Source organism: Aspergillus udagawae, assembly GCF_001078395.1.
Source record: "Aspergillus udagawae IFM 46973 DNA, scaffold_1, whole genome shotgun sequence".
Lineage (NCBI taxonomy): Eukaryota > Fungi > Ascomycota > Eurotiomycetes > Eurotiales > Aspergillaceae > Aspergillus > Aspergillus udagawae.
The window spans coordinates 475,431-493,314 of NW_025091264.1; the positions used below are offsets into that span (position 1 = coordinate 475,431).

The 17,884-nt window shown below is 46.5% G+C and overlaps 9 protein-coding genes across 9 annotated transcripts; 8 read left to right on the forward strand and 1 right to left on the reverse strand.

Moving 5' to 3' along the window:
- Positions 1-1,387: 1,387 nt before the first annotated feature.
- Aud_000137 (uncharacterized protein) lies at positions 1,388-1,883 on the forward strand (the record flags this gene model as incomplete). Its single annotated transcript, XM_043285653.1, has 2 exons — positions 1,388-1,410; positions 1,457-1,883. 2 exons carry the CDS (start codon positions 1,388-1,390, stop codon positions 1,881-1,883), a joined length of 450 nt encoding a protein of 149 aa, XP_043141588.1.
- A 1,518-nt stretch (positions 1,884-3,401) lies between these two features.
- On the forward strand, positions 3,402-4,746 carry Aud_000138 (uncharacterized protein; the record flags this gene model as incomplete). Its single annotated transcript, XM_043285654.1, has 2 exons — positions 3,402-3,805; positions 3,855-4,746. 2 exons carry the CDS (start codon positions 3,402-3,404, stop codon positions 4,744-4,746), a joined length of 1,296 nt encoding a protein of 431 aa, XP_043141589.1.
- A 2,234-nt stretch (positions 4,747-6,980) lies between these two features.
- Aud_000139 (uncharacterized protein) lies at positions 6,981-7,515 on the reverse strand (the record flags this gene model as incomplete). Its single annotated transcript, XM_043285655.1, has 2 exons — positions 6,981-7,232; positions 7,282-7,515. 2 exons carry the CDS (start codon positions 7,513-7,515, stop codon positions 6,981-6,983), a joined length of 486 nt encoding a protein of 161 aa, XP_043141590.1.
- An 871-nt stretch (positions 7,516-8,386) lies between these two features.
- On the forward strand, positions 8,387-9,193 carry Aud_000140 (class I SAM-dependent methyltransferase; the record flags this gene model as incomplete). The annotated part of the gene is made up of 1 exon (XM_043285656.1): positions 8,387-9,193. One exon carries the CDS (start codon positions 8,387-8,389, stop codon positions 9,191-9,193), a length of 807 nt encoding a protein of 268 aa, XP_043141591.1.
- Positions 9,194-10,852: 1,659 nt separating this feature from the next.
- On the forward strand, positions 10,853-11,714 carry Aud_000141 (GNAT family N-acetyltransferase; the record flags this gene model as incomplete). Its single annotated transcript, XM_043285657.1, has 3 exons — positions 10,853-10,924; positions 10,978-11,280; positions 11,328-11,714. The coding sequence occupies 3 exons, from the start codon at positions 10,853-10,855 to the stop codon at positions 11,712-11,714; spliced, it is 762 nt and encodes a 253-aa protein (XP_043141592.1).
- Positions 11,715-12,984: 1,270 nt separating this feature from the next.
- Positions 12,985-13,215, forward strand: Aud_000142 (uncharacterized protein; the record flags this gene model as incomplete). Its single annotated transcript, XM_043285658.1, has 1 exon — positions 12,985-13,215. One exon carries the CDS (start codon positions 12,985-12,987, stop codon positions 13,213-13,215), a length of 231 nt encoding a protein of 76 aa, XP_043141593.1.
- An 833-nt stretch (positions 13,216-14,048) lies between these two features.
- Positions 14,049-14,814, forward strand: Aud_000143 (glutathione S-transferase family protein; the record flags this gene model as incomplete). The annotated part of the gene is made up of 2 exons (XM_043285659.1): positions 14,049-14,201; positions 14,254-14,814. 2 exons carry the CDS (start codon positions 14,049-14,051, stop codon positions 14,812-14,814), a joined length of 714 nt encoding a protein of 237 aa, XP_043141594.1.
- Positions 14,815-15,057: 243 nt separating this feature from the next.
- Aud_000144 (uncharacterized protein) lies at positions 15,058-15,621 on the forward strand (the record flags this gene model as incomplete). Its single annotated transcript, XM_043285660.1, has 1 exon — positions 15,058-15,621. One exon carries the CDS (start codon positions 15,058-15,060, stop codon positions 15,619-15,621), a length of 564 nt encoding a protein of 187 aa, XP_043141595.1.
- A 567-nt stretch (positions 15,622-16,188) lies between these two features.
- Positions 16,189-17,884, forward strand: Aud_000145 (SGNH/GDSL hydrolase family protein; the record flags this gene model as incomplete). Its single annotated transcript, XM_043285661.1, has 10 exons — positions 16,189-16,390; positions 16,444-16,450; positions 16,497-16,533; positions 16,580-16,632; positions 16,681-16,821; positions 16,899-17,012; positions 17,058-17,151; positions 17,196-17,252; positions 17,296-17,532; positions 17,582-17,884. 10 exons carry the CDS (start codon positions 16,189-16,191, stop codon positions 17,882-17,884), a joined length of 1,245 nt encoding a protein of 414 aa, XP_043141596.1.

Consider the following 17,884-nt stretch of genomic DNA (forward strand, 5'->3'; position numbering starts at 1 on the left):
CTTACAGCCCGCTATATGGGCTATATATAAAATGTCCAGCCATGGCAGTAGATATTGACCTAAGGCTTTATTATGCATATCTGAAGCTTTTATGTGATTCGTCTGCCTGCTCGGCGCTCTGCTGTGATTCGTTAGATACAAGGACAAGCACACAGGAATACAAACTGGTAATGACGATGTTTACGCGACGCTGCGGAAATCTTGCCCCTCGCAGGGGAAACTGGATGTGAGATACAGTGATTGCTCTAAACCCCAAGGAGCCAGAGAATGCATGCTAGAAGACAGGGGGAAATACAAGCGCAACAAGAATATCTGATAAGCGCATGAGACATCCCAGGAATATGAGGCTTTTCGCAAAAAGTAAATCATTAGAGGCTGAAGTTCACTTTCGTCCGCGTTGACTTTTCCCTCGCAGCCACCACTGCACACTGTCTTCGCCGTCAGTAGTTAATTGGATATCAATTATTTGATCCTAATCAGGTACAAAGAGAAGGGAGCTAGTCACTGTTATGGTCTAACTACATTGGTGTTACCATGTGCAAACCTGGCAAACACCAGTCACCAAGGTTCGATTTTAGTAAATAACGCCATTAGTTAGGTATTTCTACAGTAAATCTATCGCAACCATGTAAGGGGTTCGTGCACACTATCGCAGTGCTACCCAAGTTTAAAGTAGGTTACAGCCTTGCCATCCTCACAACTAAGCAATTCCCAACACGAGCATCTGTTGTCTGCCACATATGTGCCGCAATCTTGGCGACAGCTTCCCGACTGGGATAGCGAAGCATAATCGCAATTGGTCACTCGGATGCAGGCTAGTAACGGAACATAATCTAGTATGCATTTCCATCACATAACTACCAAGTTACTTAGCTTCAGTTGAACGTTCAATGAGCATATGCGCTCCGCCTGGCGGCCCATACATTGAGTGGATATCTCAAAGATCCGTCTCAGTAAACAGTCACGCTGTGTTCGAGTATCTCTCTATCTGCCTTGAGGAGATCCTATTTTGGCATGGCTGAAGTCCTACTAGATTTGAGAAAGAACGTGTTGGTTCAGAATTCACGAGTTTAGATCTGAACTGTTTGTATATGACGCAGCTGAGCATGGGCCGTAAATTGGAAAACAGATGAGAGGTCACTTTCTTCAGACCTGAGAATATCTGGTATGGCTTCTTCTCAAAGTGCAGGGAGGACTAGGGGCCTGGCCAGTTTCATGGCTGCTATCTACAAGTGTTTTGCCCACTCATCACCTTGACCCCGCTCCTAGTCTCTCCAATTTGGTTCTGACTATATATTGTTAAACGGGTTATTGAATGTACAATTGCTTGAGATATTTTGTTTATTCTCCATCCTGGTGCAGAAACTATTCATATTAAAGCCTCAATATGGATCGGGAGAGGTACTATAAGTAAGTCCTTATATCTGACATTTCGCTCCACTGCTGACTTTGGCAGCCTCGAGGATGAGCAGGAGTGGGAATCCATCAAAAGGACTGACAATGCACTCGTAATCGCCCTTGGAGTGTACGCTAACAAGTACCGCGACCGCGATTTGAGGGATTTTAGGGGGTTTTCTGATCACCCAGATCTTTCGGTCTATCGGGTGGACGATGAACGAGTCCCGGGGATTTGGAATGAGCTTGGCCACCGCCGCCCAATGACGCCAACCTGGTTCATCTTCTCATCCTTACTGGACAAGGAAAAGGTCCTGGAGAAGGCAGTTGATGCTTATGATGATTTTGAATTGTTCAGTGTTATTAAATCCGCTGCTGAAAAATCATACGACATAAGAGTACGAAAACCGTTGGAAGGGAAGTTCCCCAACATCCAGGTCGTATATTCGCGGTACGTACCACCCAAACGTCCAACCCCCTGTGTCTGAAACATGCCATAAACTAAGAGCAGTATCAATCGGCATAGTGAGGATGTGATTAACGAAATCCTTCAACACAGAGATAAGATGTCTTTTTCTATAAAGGCTCACTGTAGTTCTACTGTGATGCAGGCAACTATCAGAATCTAGAGTCCGAGCTCAAGCTCTGTCCAACCAAGTCTTCAGTTAGTGCACTCTAACCAAACTATGTGATTATCTATCAATAGGTTCCCTTGCGCTAAAAGGATAGCTCAGCTCCACTCCGCTCATTTCCTGCTACAGCCTTGATCACCTCTTCAGTAATCTCGAGCTTATCTCCGTAATCATCCAGCAGGACAGACATTGCTTCAAACCCGTTCACCTCATTCCTGGCGGCATTGATGGTCTTGCTTTCCTGCTTTATTAGCTAGCAATTGAAGGCTATCGCTACGAGGATTATATACTTCTCATTACAAAATCACGTCCGTGCCTGCTCGTATGAACTGTGATACGAAGAGCATTACCAAGAATGATGTGGAACAAGGACAGGGATCTTTAGATATATCTGAAGCTAGTTGCCGATGTGCGTCAAATCTCTCTAGATGAAGTGCTATTCTCCCCTTCATCTATACTTGTGTGTAGGCTTTATTCTGCATACTCCCATCCTCTGGGAGTCCTACTATTTCTTTAACACCCCTAATGCAACTCATTTCTCCAAGAGCTGGTAACCTATTTTGAGTAACTAAATATAATACTTGTGTTACTCATAGTGAAAATGAGGAGAAAGAACTAGGTGATGCTAAGGTATGGCTAGACTAATTATATAGACCTGTTGGTTTCCTTTATTAGGAGTTTCTTAGTTTAGGTTCTATGAACCAGTATGAACAGTAGCATAATAGCTCTATATCCTGGTGGAGTAACAGTTGCCTTGCCTTCCCTAATATACTTTAGTCTTTGTTGGCCAGGCCAAAATTAACTGTTGTTATTAATGTAATATAGATTTGCACATATGTTAGGGCTAGCCAAGGTAGAGCTGGTTGAGTGTGTCATCCATAGCCTGATAGCTATAGGTCTAGCTTTCGCCCTAGTCTCAAGTTAAAATGTAGTGGGCATTTAGCAAAGTTGACCTAGGCAAAGGTGATAACAAAGTACCCCTAATCTGGTGCTAAAGTAAGCTCCTAGAGATAAGATAATATTAACCTGCCATACACTCCACGTCCCCACAGCTCCGTTGCGGACATTAAGAAGGTTCAGTGGCGGGTTAACAATCCAGCCCTCAGTACAGGGACTTTAACACCTAGAATAACCCTACTAAGTAGATTGGCGCTGGCCGATGTGATAGGAGACTCTCACAAATTTAGTGCGGACACGGCGCTAACTTCAGCCAATACGGAGGCTGAAGGGTAACAGTGGTTGATAGCCAGGCAGTAGATGCCAGCAATATTTGAACTTCGCCCCACCCCACTTCAGCTACAACCATTCACTTCTGCTCTTCTTGCTCCCTCTTTGCCATCAAATATTACAGAAACCTCGCAGTGAGCGATAGAAATGGCCGACCCCTTAAGCATTACTGTCTCAGTGGTAGCTATTATTACTGCCGTCATTGAGTCGACAAACTCGCTCCGGGAAACTGTCAGACGCTTCAGAGAACGCGACAAAACTTTACACAGACTCCAAGCTGAGCTTGAAGATCTCCTCAGGATTCTTGATGCATTGAAAGACGCGGTCGATTCCGACGCATCAGTACTGGCGCTTCTCGAAGGTCCGGTTGGTCGATGCGGCCGACTATGCCGCGAGTTTGAGGACTCTATGAAAGTTTTCAGTGGAAAGTCAAAGACAGGCTTTCGAGATTGGAAAAGAATGGAATTCATGAGGGGCGATATGAACGACTTTATAGATAAAATCGCAGGGTATAAAGCCACGATCTCAGTCGGCCTAGGTATTATTACGATGTTAGTTGCAATTCCCTGTCTACTTCAAATCTTGCTAACATCCTCCAAGGCGTACATCTAAAGTCTCCCACAAAGTCCTTGAAGAGTATAACGAAATGATCAAGGACACGTCATACAATCTTAAGGTCTATCTACAGCGCATTGACGAGAAATTAGCGCAACTTAGCACTGAAAATAGGGATAATTCGAGTGGAGACGTAGATCTGAAAGACGAGAGAGCAGTTACCAAGCAATGCCTTCGCATTTGTGAAGACGCAAGGTCCTATATCGAATCATTGACCAATCGAGAGTCCATTCTACTCCAAGACTTCTCCCAAAACGCTGCCGATGAAGATGCCGTGCAAGAGCGCTTCGAAGTGCAGCGGCTCGCGCGCGAAGCTCTGGATGAGAACCAAAAGAGCTTGGCGGAGATCGTCAACCATTTTCAGAAACGACTAAATTTATTAGTCATGAACGGAGACCCTAGAGACAACCATGAGAGATCGCGGCTGCAGGAAGATTTTAAAATATCGAAGCAGTGTCTCGACGTGTGCCAAGTGGCTAGCGACGTTTCCCGTCAGAAGATATTCAGAGTTGGCGAGGTCGTTGCTGATGGTGAGAGTGATCAGGTAGTGGTGACTACTCTAGCGGATCTATTCGATGTCAAAAAGGCGCTTTCTAAAGGAAATTCGGCGCAGCTGGTTGGTTCGATGGCGCCAAAAGAGCTTCAGCTTTTGGTTGAGAAGCGTTATAGCAGTCGTTTCGGTGCTTTCAAGGGTGGCTCTGAGTCTACTGAAACTAGCACTGCCAACCCTCAATTAGTCCATGAGACCGAGAAGGGCGCACAAACTGTTTTACGGAAAGGTGGGTTTGAGGAGCAGTCTTCTGGGCCGAGCATAAAACCTAATACACCGTCTTCCAACGAGGTGAGGAAACGGGTCATGGGCGGTACAAAAGACTAGGGATGGCATCAATCCCTGAATAGCAAATGAACTCTTCCTGGACAAAGGCATTGTTTTGTCAACTTCGCGCCAAGAAACGAATACCTTGAATTGAACTGCTTGATTCCAGAGTGGTATATTCTTCACAGTAGATTTGCCGGAGCTAGCACTGTAAAGAGCTTGCCTATACCTGCGAGGAGGCAGAGGTGGCTTTGTAGTCATCCTTCCTTTATTAATCAGTCAGTTAAAGATTCTACTTTCAGATTCCTCCATCGTAACTGTACTTTCAGTCTACTTAAGAACACCATTTCCTTTGATTTACTAGTAATCCTTACTATGGGGAAAGAAAACTTCATCTAATAAATTAAAAACTCTGTTTGAGTTTAAACTCCTTGACAAAGTCATTAAGGAGGAAGTCACACTGCAAGATGCAGCCCAAGAAGTTATTAATATAACCATGACTGCACTATCTATCCATGGCCTAAGTAAATAAGGCAGCATTAGTCTGCTAGACTACAATATCTCTCTTAGGGTGATGGAGCTCACTTAATACCTAAAGCCATCAAAACACACCAAGCTCATTAAATTTGTATCTCATCTCCAGAAGCAGATTACCATTAATCTATCTATAAATGAACCCCTCAGCGTCCAGGGTGATATCCTCTAGTCTAACATTCCATTATTTAGCTACACAGAGCTGGAGACGTGGTATAAGTTTAGAGGTGATTATAAAGGTAATCTATCTATCTAATTCTATTAGTTAGATAGCTAATATATCAGTAGTGGATGCAAACTATTCGAAGTCCAGCTATATTCAATTAAATGATCTGTGTGGTCAATCATATAGTATAATGATGTCTATTTCTATTTACTTTGCGTGAGTTTGACAGTATCATTCCTGGTCATCCATTCATAGCTGGCTCTGACCCTGTAAAGCTTGATATTGTTCATTCCATTTACAAAGCAGATTCTGGGTCATTCAGCTCTGCTTTATCAATTCTATCTCTTCTCGATCTATAGCAGTACGTTGAAACATCATCTTCCTTTCCCTATAGTCTTCCTGACGCAGTTACAGTCTGTAAAGAATCTGCCTACGCCAGAGGGGATACCCTTTTCTTCACCCACACAAGCAGCATCATTCCTCAGGCAAGGAACAGAGTATTGAGAGTTGGGGTCCTAAATTATTCATAAGTGATATTTAGTATTAATGCTTAATTCACTCATCTACTACCTCCGTTGCTTTGGTTCATCTAGCAAAGTAATACTGTGTTGATCATATTGCTGCTAAATAGTAACACTAGAAGTATACTAAAAAAATATACTTGTAACATTCCACACTTTGTGAAGAAAAGTTAATTTCACCCTTCAAAACTATAAATGTATATCCAACTAAATTATCTCACACTCCGAGCTGGTTCTAGTGCTGATCATAGATCCATACAATATTCTCTGAGCTTGTTATCCTTGAGGCTCTGAGCCTTGCGAACTATAGTTTCGACAAGGCTGTCTTGATTGTGGGGGCCTGGGATGAGCATCCTTTATCATTTATTTCTGCTAGAGTGACTGTTATTCTGGCCCCACAATAAAGTTCGTATTGAATTATATGACCGCTTGCCCGATTACGAAGACTACGAATTGGCTTAGCACTGCCACCCTTGGCCGAATATTCAATAGCATTCGATCGTTCATATAGCTTCAAATTCCACCGCTATCGAGAGGGATAAATAGTAGCTAGATAGTCATTCATTTAGAATACCAGACCTTCATTGACTTTCAATTGGCCATATAAATTACTAGTGATCCATGAACGTTACTAGCTTAGCGATTTCAACAGTTCGATTCTGCACTACCGAGGGGCAAAAGCGTCGTGTCTCCTGTTGTTTTTATCTCTGGCTGAGGAAGGGAATGGACAAGCTCATGCCCAGCCTCTCACAGGAATGCTTAATACGAGGGGGAACAGTGGGGTTTCAGCCTGGCGCCTGGCGATCCTACCAACATTTGATGATGCATATGATTGATATACATGATATATAAAATGACAAAGGCATGAAGACCAGAATTAGACATTAGACATTAGACATAAATAGATATCATCAGCCCTACAACTCGACTTCCTCCAACCCATTTTTCCCCGTCCTTTCCCCCGTCCTCTTCCCCCTCTCAATATGACAAGCCCACGAAGCCCAAACCACAAGCATCAAATGGACCACCCTACACTATCAGCTTACTCCATCTCCATCTCAAGGGGAGTCAACCTACACATTCACAAACACAACCATATACGCAAATATCTCCACTCGGAGCACTGCATCCCCATCACAACCGGCAGAGTAACAGCTATACCCGCCCTCCATCACCGGTGCCAGCACCGCCAGCCCGATGCTCCCCGTAATCGCATTCGCCAGAAACGCAATCAGGTCAAAGGCGAGGTATATACCCGGGTGGATGCGGCGGGGGATTAGTCGTATTGTCAGGGCGACGAGGGACCAGAGGAAGGCGTATGCAATCTGGTCTTGTTAGATGGATGAGATAGGATGGGAGTCGTGGGGGCCGTACGGTTCCCAAGACGATGGAGCTGATGCTCCCCGCTCCGTCATCGGAAATGCCCTTGTGATGTGTGATGGACCAGGCGAGGGAGATGAAGCCTGCGGCGGAGGTGAGGAGGGCTGCGGTGCGGAGGGAGAGGATGGCGGGGTGGTTATCTGAGAGGGTTGTTAGAGCCATGGTCGAAGTTGTTAGACCATTTCTGGGAGTGAGGGAACGGGGGAGGAGTGATATATAGTCGTCCATGATGATCAGCGCACGTATGAGGTCAGCTCGTGTTGGCAGCGCTGCACTGACCAATCTTGAGGCGGAATCAACAAAAGGCGTGTTGGTCACTGGGCTGTACAGCTGCGGAAATCTTGGCGTGCCTTGGCGGTTTGCTGGACCACGAGTTGGAGGGTGAAATGTTATAAGTCATCTACTTAACAATGCTTGATAACTTATTATATAAGGGCTAATCCCTTTAGATGATCATCACTGGCCTATAGTACCCCCTCCTCCCCTTAATAGTATACATAACTAAACTAAGGATGAACACACCCCTGAAGATTACCATACTCTAGTTAAAATTATCCACTATGACTAGGGTTTTACTTAGCTATAGCACCCAGAACAGTGTGAACATGCAGTATAGTAATCCAATAATAGTAATAGTTAAACCCTAGCAGCCGAGATCCTACTGCCGCGGGGGCAGGGTGTCTGGATGCTTCATGAATATTGCAAATTTCTTAATTTTTTAGAGCAGAAATAGTAAGGAGTATCCTCCCTTCTTTCTCAATTAAATTTCTTGAATTTCGACGCGCTTTCGGAGGCATGGTTGGTGGTTGAATTAAGTGAGCTTTTTTGACCGGGCCAGAACGCCTGAGGTGGCCGACTCGTTTGCCGCATACGTTAGACATCTTAGTTTTAGGTCGCGCTGTCATCCATTTTATGATTGCTACATGTGATAATAGCGGATTGCGTAAAATTTTGGTCAGGGCTGACACCATCCAGGTCCAAACTTCCTCGTAGCGGGAACCCAATCCGGATTAGTTCCCTGTGAGAACCCTAGACTGTTAAATAAGGAACATTCCCTCCACAACCACACGCATCCCAAGCCACTCTTTTACCTGTCATTATGTCTTCGCCGGTTACCCAGAACATCTATGACAACAGCCGATTTTTTGATGCGTACGCGGCTCTGCCGCGATCGCAAGAGGGACTTTCAGCTGCCAAAGAATGGTCGACCATCAAAGACATGGTCCTCGGCAATCATCAGACGCTTAGGAAGTACAGTGTTCTTGATCTAGGATGCGGATATGGCTGGTTTGCTCGCTGGGCTAGAGAGTCTGGCGCAACTTTTATCAAGGCTGTCGATATTTCTGAAAATATGATCCAACGAGCCAAAGCATTCGAGCTGAGCCACGGTACTGCTGGATTAGGCTCTATATCTTACCACATAGCGGACATCGAAACGATCATACTGGATAATGAACCCGCCGTATATGATATCGTGTACAGCTCTTTGACCTTCCACTACATCTACGATTTTGCAAGGGTGCTCCAGCAGATCCGGTCCTGTATCAGGAAGGGCGGGCGACTGGTTTTTTCTATTGAACATCCCGTCGCCACCGCACCAGTGGATCCGGGACCTGCATTCCAACGTATGCCCAGGGATGACAGGGATGGCGCACAGGGCATGTTTTGGCCCCTCAATTCGTATGAGGAAGAGGGACCCCGGTATACCAATTGGCTTGGAGTTGAGGGGGTGAAAAAGTATCATCGGACGCTGGAGACCTATCTGAGAATTTTGCGGGAGAATGGCTTTGCATTGATTGATTTGCGAGAGTGGACCATTTCGAGGGAAGATGCTGTCAAACAGCCAGAATATGCCGCGGAGAGACAAAAACCGTATTTCCTGTTGGTTTCTTCTGAAGCTGTGTAAGTGGAGTGAGACAAAGACACCGCCTAATTAGTATACGGTATCGTCTACAATATACTCGCATGTTTATCAGCCCATTCGCACTTTGTATGAGGTGAGCTATGTTGGTCAGGTAGAGTTTGCTGGACGAGTGAAATTATCAGGCTACATCCAGCAACCCATGTGATTTGCGGCGGTTCATCAGGACATATGATAACTTCGACTCCATTGAGCTTATTGTCTCAGTACTTCGAGAGGGGTTTGGCAACGATATAGTATGGAGTAGAATTGAATGTACGAAGACATTAGTGAGCTGAGCCAGAACAACCATGAAAAGTCTAGAGAACACTCAGTCTGCAACCAGCGTTCACGCCCCTGGATAGGATAAAAAAGGCACACACACACACACACACACACACACACAAGCATAGGCAGCCCCGTAGAAAAGTATCACGCCAGTGTAGTCGTCCTGGCTCATTGTGGCTTCCCGAACCTTCAGAAGATCACGCGGCAATTGGAGCGATATGATGACGTGGCAAGAGGTAAATTAGTGATTCACCAGGATAATATGCCACTCTTTTATTTAAGATGTGGATATTCACCATATCCTGTAGACACTGTCTTCTAATCTTACTACTAATTGAGGCTTTAGTAACGAGGTTATTGCATAAACAATCTCTTTTAGGCATATACTTGTGGCAGATTATAAAGAGATATATCTAATCATACTCCCTAAACTCATTCCTAGTAATATATTTATTATAAGATGATCTCTACTAGTTATTCATAAACTCAACTTTCTTAGCTTGGCACTTCTTAGCTGCTTTTATGTAGAGCTTTTCTCTCATAAGTGTTAATTCTTTATGCTTATGAGGCTTTCCTCTAATTTATTAAGTAATTTTATTAACCCTGCAGTATCAATCCCTTATCAGATTGCCATAACACCTACTTCTGCGTCTATTTTGTTTAACCTTCAGTTCAATGGGGTGTCTTATGGATCAGTGCAGGACAAGTATTAGCTGTGGCCTTGTTGTTAGTTGCAGCGTTGCCATCATGCTCGCCATATTCATTGCGATTCGTTCTCCGATCTACAAGTCGTCATTGTTTTGCAACATCTCAGGATGAGCATCATATCTCGGGGTTTGGGGCACTATGTGGCCTTATGTTTTATTTTTCTGATATTCATTCTCGCTTTTCGAAGTTGGCAATGCAAGGCGCGAGGGTCAAGTTCCGTTGCCGCAATTGATATTACGTTGAGGAAACAAGCACAGTATAGGATGACTCCGATGCAGCATGCCCCCTAAATGACAATTCTGCGGTCTGAAACGAGTAGACCGAAAGCAGGCATTTATCCACATTCAATACGAGCAAGCAACAATCTGTCATAGCCCCCCATCTATCTAGTCAGCATGCCAAGACTTTTCGGCCTAGAAAAGCCTCGTTGGTGGCCAGATGGTTTTTTCTTCTTTATTTGATCTTTTGATACTATTGGCGCACAGCATCGCAGCCCTACGAGTCATAACGTCCCGTCAATCGGAGCATGTGAAACTGCCGATTTCGCCGCATACACCGTCAGGAGAAATACAAAGGACTGACTCTTACGGAAGATCGACTGACGCCGTCAACAGTCTGACAGTAGTCACAGTACATTGTACGCTCGATAACGCCTGCGAATCCTTCAATATGGACAATTTCTGCTTTCCGCTGGACTTGTCCAAACTGGAGAATGACCGTCTCCGGCTAGTCCCATTTGATGTAATAGCTCGCTATCTCTCAACCTGCTACGACTACTAACCTCAGAGGTGTAGTCCAATTTCCAGGAGCTGTCAGCGACATTTGTGAAATTGTCGTCGGAAACTCCCGAGATCTTCCAATATCTTCCCTATGGACCCTTCGAAAGTGCCGACGCATATGACCGGTGGTATAGCAATCGCGTCCGCTCCAGCAAGGCATCTATCATATTCGCCATCATCCTCAAAGCAGGCATCATCAGAAAGCGAAAGCCTGGCTCCGACGAGTTTGAGGAACTGAAAGTGGATGACGGTACCTTTGCAGGGACCACCGGCCTGATCAGGGCGGATCCAGATAACTCTGTTGTCGAGGTGGGACATGTAGGTATTCTTGCTTACTTGCCGTGTAAGCCTGCTTACCTGCGTAGGTCGTGATCCTTCCACGGTTCCATCGAACGATGGTCGGTACGACAGCTCACACACTCCTTATAAACCATGTGTTGGATCCTCCACCTCATGGACTCCATCTCCGACGCGTCCAGTGGCAGGCCTTCAGCACCAATCAGGCCTCGATTGCCGCGGCGCAGCGCCTCGGGTTCCAGCTGGAGGGCATTATTCGCTGGCAACGGGTGTTACCAGAGGGCAAGATAGGAAATTCCGACGGTGTCATCGACGACAAAATGCCTGAGATGGACCCGACTGGTCAGAAACGGCTTGGGCCGGGTCGTCACTCGGCGATGTTGAGTTTGTGTTGGGATGATTGGGAGAACGGAGCGAGGGAGAGACTGCATGCTCTCTCGCAGAAATATGCCTAGCCTGTAACGAGACCTGTCGTGCTAATCAACTCCTCTCTCAAGAACAATTTTTGATTCTATGAAACGATCGTAGATTTTGAAGTTTGGCAACCCACATGCACTGGCTTGCTTCGTTACTGCCCATGGATAGTGTCAATGCGAGTATGGCGTCTACGCTTGCAGGCTGCTCCTTATCTTCAAAGACCAGCTTGTAAGCACAAGTAACAATCATTGTAATTGTTGGCAAAATAACTCAGCAGCTTCCGAAATCGCTGTCGAAGAACAGGCATTCTTGGAAGCTTGAGGTTTTCGATCAATGAACTTATGGGTCAGGTAGGCCTTAGATCGTATTCGTGGGAACATTTCAAATAGGGAAATATCGACGAATTGAGGGTAGCAAATATTCTCGGACTGATGCCGAATATTGAGTCATGCACTGCCACATGAATATGGGGATAGACACATGGGGTCTGGAGTCGCTTACCAACATTGACCCTCCGAAGGAAGATATCCTGGCTATATTTTGCAGTAACTTGATTTCTCCTTGGGTAAACAGACTTTTCAAGGGCTATTAATAAGCCCATGGCGCCATTCAAAGAAATCCAAAGATGCGGTACCATACTTTGATCAAGCCCGCCAAAATTATCAACTGTATACGAATGACGAAGCCATGCAAACTTTATATCCTAAATGAACTAGACTGATGCGCTTAATAATATTCCTCGTATTTTAACTCGACTTGCAGCCTGAGTCACCTTCACCGATCTCTGACACGCCCTTGAATGCTCGGCATCGAGCTAACCAGCAGCAGCAGTGGACCAGATACGAGGAGCTATGCCAAAATCAGGCCCCGATGACTCCATTGTGGCTGGTTTGCAGCATTTGCAGGTGATTCTGCCTATTACTCACACATTAAGTCGAGACTTGAATTTGCGTCATTCTTTGTGTTTGTCATATTTGGAGAGTTTGTCATCCATGGAGACGAGCGATATCGATACTCTGCCTCAAGGAGGAAAGATGTATATAAAGAGCCAAAGATCTCTGTTACGAGCTGTCTTCTATACCAAGCATCTACATCAAGCATCATACAAACAGTCATCTCAATCCAATCGTGATCCTCTCAATTGCCTACCTTGAGTTCTCGAAAGTGAAACAACAATATCATAAAAGCACTCTCTATCCATAAACTACGCGGCCACTGCAAAGCAGATCCTTCCCTCTGAGCACTATCAATCGAAACAAATCCAAAATACAAACCACCCGAGTCCTCAGAGATCATAACTGCGTCACAATGTCGCCCAAGTCCTTCAAGTCCACCACCACTCGTGACAGCGCCTCAACCCACACATCGTCCTCAACAGCCTCAACTCTCAAGGGCATGTTCACAAGGTCATTGAAGCTGAAGGCTGCCGTGAAGGCGCCCTCAGATCCCAAGCTTCCAAGCAAGAAGTCTCCAGCAAAGGACTACACCGCTGAAGCCGTTCACCACGAGGCTGTTGCTCAGTACCTGGCCCTTCGATGATCTGTGTCTTCGAAACGAACATTGAATGCACGACTTACGGAAAATTATGAGTTTTATTGCGCCGGCGCTCTTTGAAAATAATATAATGTCAGGAGGACGATGCGATATATATCTTTTGTTGCGGCTCGAAGTACCATGAGGGCTTACATTGTTCACGGAGCAGGTATTGGTGTTTTTATTTATATAGGTCTTTGAGATTTGATATAATATAACTAATCATGAATCGATAAACTGTCCCTTGAATCAGTTCTATGTAGCAGCCTTGTGGAGCTCTGACACATGTGGAGACGTAAACACAATAAGCTTACCTGAGACAAGAACCCAACACTTACAGGGGTCTCTGCAAGGCTCTTGTCGCTATAAACTGACTCCCATCTCATCTTCATGTTGTTTAAAAGGCATCTTACTGCAAGGCTACAGTGGATGGTACTCTAATCTACTACTCGAAGCAGGCTCCTTCTGGATCATCATCTACTATCCCCAGACCTCTGTAGGTTTGAACACCATTTTCCGTCACTGTAAACTCCGGCGCTTCCAAGCTGACCTTTTAGAGTATCTCAGATCATGCGAACAGGCTCATTGTGACCTTTTCACCTGATTGTTGATGAATGTGCCGGCAATAAGATTAAGCGGGGAATGTATTGATAAGCAATGGCGTTATTCTCCACAATTCCCACGCGTTCCGCTCGTATCTATCGTCATTTCTCCTCACCATGGGCAATCCCGCAGGCTTATAAATCAAAGCAATTGCTGTGCTTCCTCTATAAATCAAGCAAGACACACACTCTGTGGCTATCAACAATCTCAACATCCGCGAAACACAGACCAGCAACATGTCCGCTCCGAAAATCACCCTCTATACCAACCACAAATGCCCCTGGGCCCACAGAGCGCATATCGCCCTCAAGGAGCTCGGCCTTGACTACGAGGAGGTCATCATCGATCTGAACACACCTCGGGAGCCATGGTATCTTGAGATCAACCCGGTAGGAACCCCTTTGCGCTCTATGACCAGACCGCCCACTCTAACAGCTACAGCGCGGCCTCGTCCCCTCCATCTCCTACAACGGCAACATCATCACCGAGTCGGCCATCGTCGCCCAGTTCCTCGCAGACGCGCATCCATCCCACCTCGTGCCCCCCTCCAACAGCGTCGAAGGAGCCCTCCAGCGCGCCCGCATCGCCTTCTTCGTCGATACTTTCTTCAGCAAGGTCCAGCCGCAGGTTATGGCCTCTCACTTCGCCACAAGCGACGAGGACCGCGCTGCAGCGGGCGAGGCTATCGTTGCGTCGATCGAGAAGGAGATCGAACCCATTCTGGCCTCGCAGAAGGGATCCGGGCCGTTCTTCGGCGGCAGCGAGAAGTTAACACTGGCGGAGGTGTTGACCGGTTCGTTCCTGTTGCGGTTGCTCTCCTTCCATAAGCCTGAACATGGACTGTTGACAGCGGATTTGCCTGAGCTTCTGGAGAAGAGAACTCCGGCATTTACGAAATGGGCCAAGGCGACGGTCCAGCAGGAGAGTGTCAATTTTATCTGGGATGAGAAGAGCGTTGGGGAGCAGACGAAGAAGAAGATTGCGTCGCTGGCGAAGAAATGATCATCCTGTGGGTATATCAGTACCTGAATAACGGCCTATTATGAATGTGACTTATTCTTTCCGTGCCTGCCATCAACAAGCTTTCTGAAGTTCTTATCGGTTTCTGTAAATCTGACAAACTCTATTCCCATTGAGGCACATGAAAAGCCATGGTGGGGGACCTCGTATTCGGTCTAAAAACAAGCCAACGGAAATTTATCTACGAAACACCCATCCACTGCTGATGCTCAGTCAGCCGTCATCATGAACGCGTCCAATATCAACAACATCACACAGGACGCCCGTGTACGGGTCCTCACCGGCCTCTACTCCCAGGAAGAAATTCTCGAACAGCTCATCGAGATCTACGAACTCCCCGAGCACGGCACAACCGTCGTCCAACAGCTGATACAATCACTCTGGAACCAGCAACTCGAAGAAGTGGCCAGATGGCCCGATGAACCGACCGACGTTGAAAAGCTCGAAGACGCTTTCTCCCGTTTAGAAGACGAGGATTACATCATTTGTCGTATGAATTTTACCTGCTGTCAGACCTGCGGCACTGCCGAGATTGGCGGGGAGGCAGATGAATCACACATCGGGTACTGCTTCTTCCATCAACAGGATACAGAGGCAGCAGCCGAGGGCGCGGGACTGTCGCTTCGATACGGGGCTTTCAAAAAAGATAAAACGGACGAGAGCGCGGTGAATATCGGCAGGAAAATCGTCGCAAGGCTACGAGAGGTGGGGCTTAACGTGGACTGGGATGAGGATCCGAAGAAAACCATCGAGCTTGAGCCGTTTCAGTGGCGCGTCCGTCTCCGTTAGTCGTGATCTGGTATATCCATTGCCGTTTATGTGTCGGATTCATTCATCATTCCTGGCTACAGCAGCGATTCATGAAGTTTTATTCTGACGGTTGAGCGTGAGGAATAGAAGGTCGACACACTCGATGACGTGGTAGCCAGTTCAGCAATGAAGAAGTGTGCAGACTGACACTGACGATTGCGCTTCCTACCGATATTCAAAGACAAATGAAGTATTTCTGCTGGTAGCTGACATATGCACACTGGCAGAAACGGCGTTTTTCCCAATCGAGCACGGAGAAAAATGCCGCTGCGCTGTTCAGGCTGAATTCCCAGTGATCGTCAATGTATACTACCTATACCCCTCAGTATATTGCAGGAAATAATTCAGCCGCCAATCATGTTCTTTGCCCCGTCGGCCTCCATAGTAGTCTGACGAGAATATGGTACTTGAGGCAGACTGCCCCGCGCGTTGTATATTAAGAGCGCGGGGAACTATGTATGAGGATATATATATATATTAGAAAAGAGATGCAAACGTAGACTAGTTGAACCCACTTCAGTACGTTGAGAATTGTGGCCTGTCAAAATGCGAGCTCTTACATTCCTTTTGTTCTTCACCTGGCTGTTCACTGCATCTGGGACGATTCTTGAGAATGGCCAGGCGCGGTTGAATCCGTATCCGGGGCAAGCCGAGGTTATTTCGCTGGACAAAAAGGCATGGAAGACCTACAAGCCTGGAGTAAACGAAATTTCCTACAAGGGGAGGTGGGACGACAAGCATATTTCTTGTGAGTTCTATAACGTTGAGCTCAAGAGAAAGCAAAAGCACTGATATGGATAGGGTGGTCGTATGTACAACAGTCGCTGTAATTGACTTTAATTCACATTTCCTAGAGCTCCTGGATTCAAGCTTGCATTTACTGGTGAAAAGGTACGAGAGCTTTCAGGAAATGAGATGATGAAGACTGACAGGATAGCTCGCCTTGTCCTTTGGTCAATACACCAGTCAAGGAGTCCTCGTGGCATACAGGTACATATGTCGGATCCCAGATCTATTGCAAGGCTAATTTGTCCACAGACTGGGTGGCCAGGACTGGCAATTTTCCAATGTCACTGCTAATGCCACATATCAATTCATTGGGCCTACGTCGACGGGGCTCAAACTCACCAACGTCGGCGACGCAAAGACTTTTGAGCTGAGAGGTAAGGCACGTCCCGGGTGCTCATATAACGCTCTCCCTAACGCTGGTAGTTACAAACTGGGCATATGGATACGTTTCCCGGCTCCGTTAACAGCAGGAGTTTACTGACCACAAGCACAATCCAGCTGGCCGGTGTATCCGTCGCGGCAGATGCAAAGATCTCCAAGGTCCCCGAGTACCCGAAAATGGTGGAAATTATCGGAGACTCGTAGGTGCACATCTTCCAGGAAGTCACACATACTGATCTCTCCAGACTGAGCTCCGGCGACTTCGCTACATACGAAGGACTGTCTTCATGGGCATATGATTTCGCAGCAGGACTAGGAAACGTAGAATACTCCATTACTGTACGTTCTCTTCTACATTGCTCCCTACCGTTCTAACCGGCAAGGCCTATCCCGGTATCTGCCTCCACGATCAGAATTGCTGGGGAAATCCCCGCGGTCAGGTAAGCCAGTGCCTGCATTGTCGTCTTCCAGGCTGACCATCAGACCTACCAATGGTACCGCACCTCCGACACATCCTGGCGCGCGCACGAGATCTACGGCGACAATCCACCCAAGTGGAACTTTGCAGCTCAACGCCCAGCTGATCTGGTGGTAATCAACATTGGCACAAACGACAACAACCAGGTGAACAATGTCTCAAGCACAGACTACTACAATGACTACGTCGCTCTCGTGGGCAACATCCACAAAATCTGGCCCAAGGCCAATATCGTTCTTATGGTGAGAAATCCTCAACAGAGTAGGTACGGTACCATGCTAATGATGGCAGTCGCTGTGGGGTGGTTTCGGGGCTTCGGGGGATACATACGTGCAGGGCCCTATATGGGTGGATGAGATCAAGCGAGTTTACCAGCATTACGAGAAGCAAGGGTTCATCCATTATTTTGACACGACGGGGATCCTGCAGCACAACGATATCGCGCCGCAGTGGCATCCCACGGATGTTGGACATCTGAAGGTTGCCGCACACCTGATGCAGTGGGTGAAATTGAAGTTTGGGTGGGAGTTTGGGGCTACCGGTCCTGAGGTGCACCATGGCACGTTGTACTGGAATGATCAGGCGAACTACTAG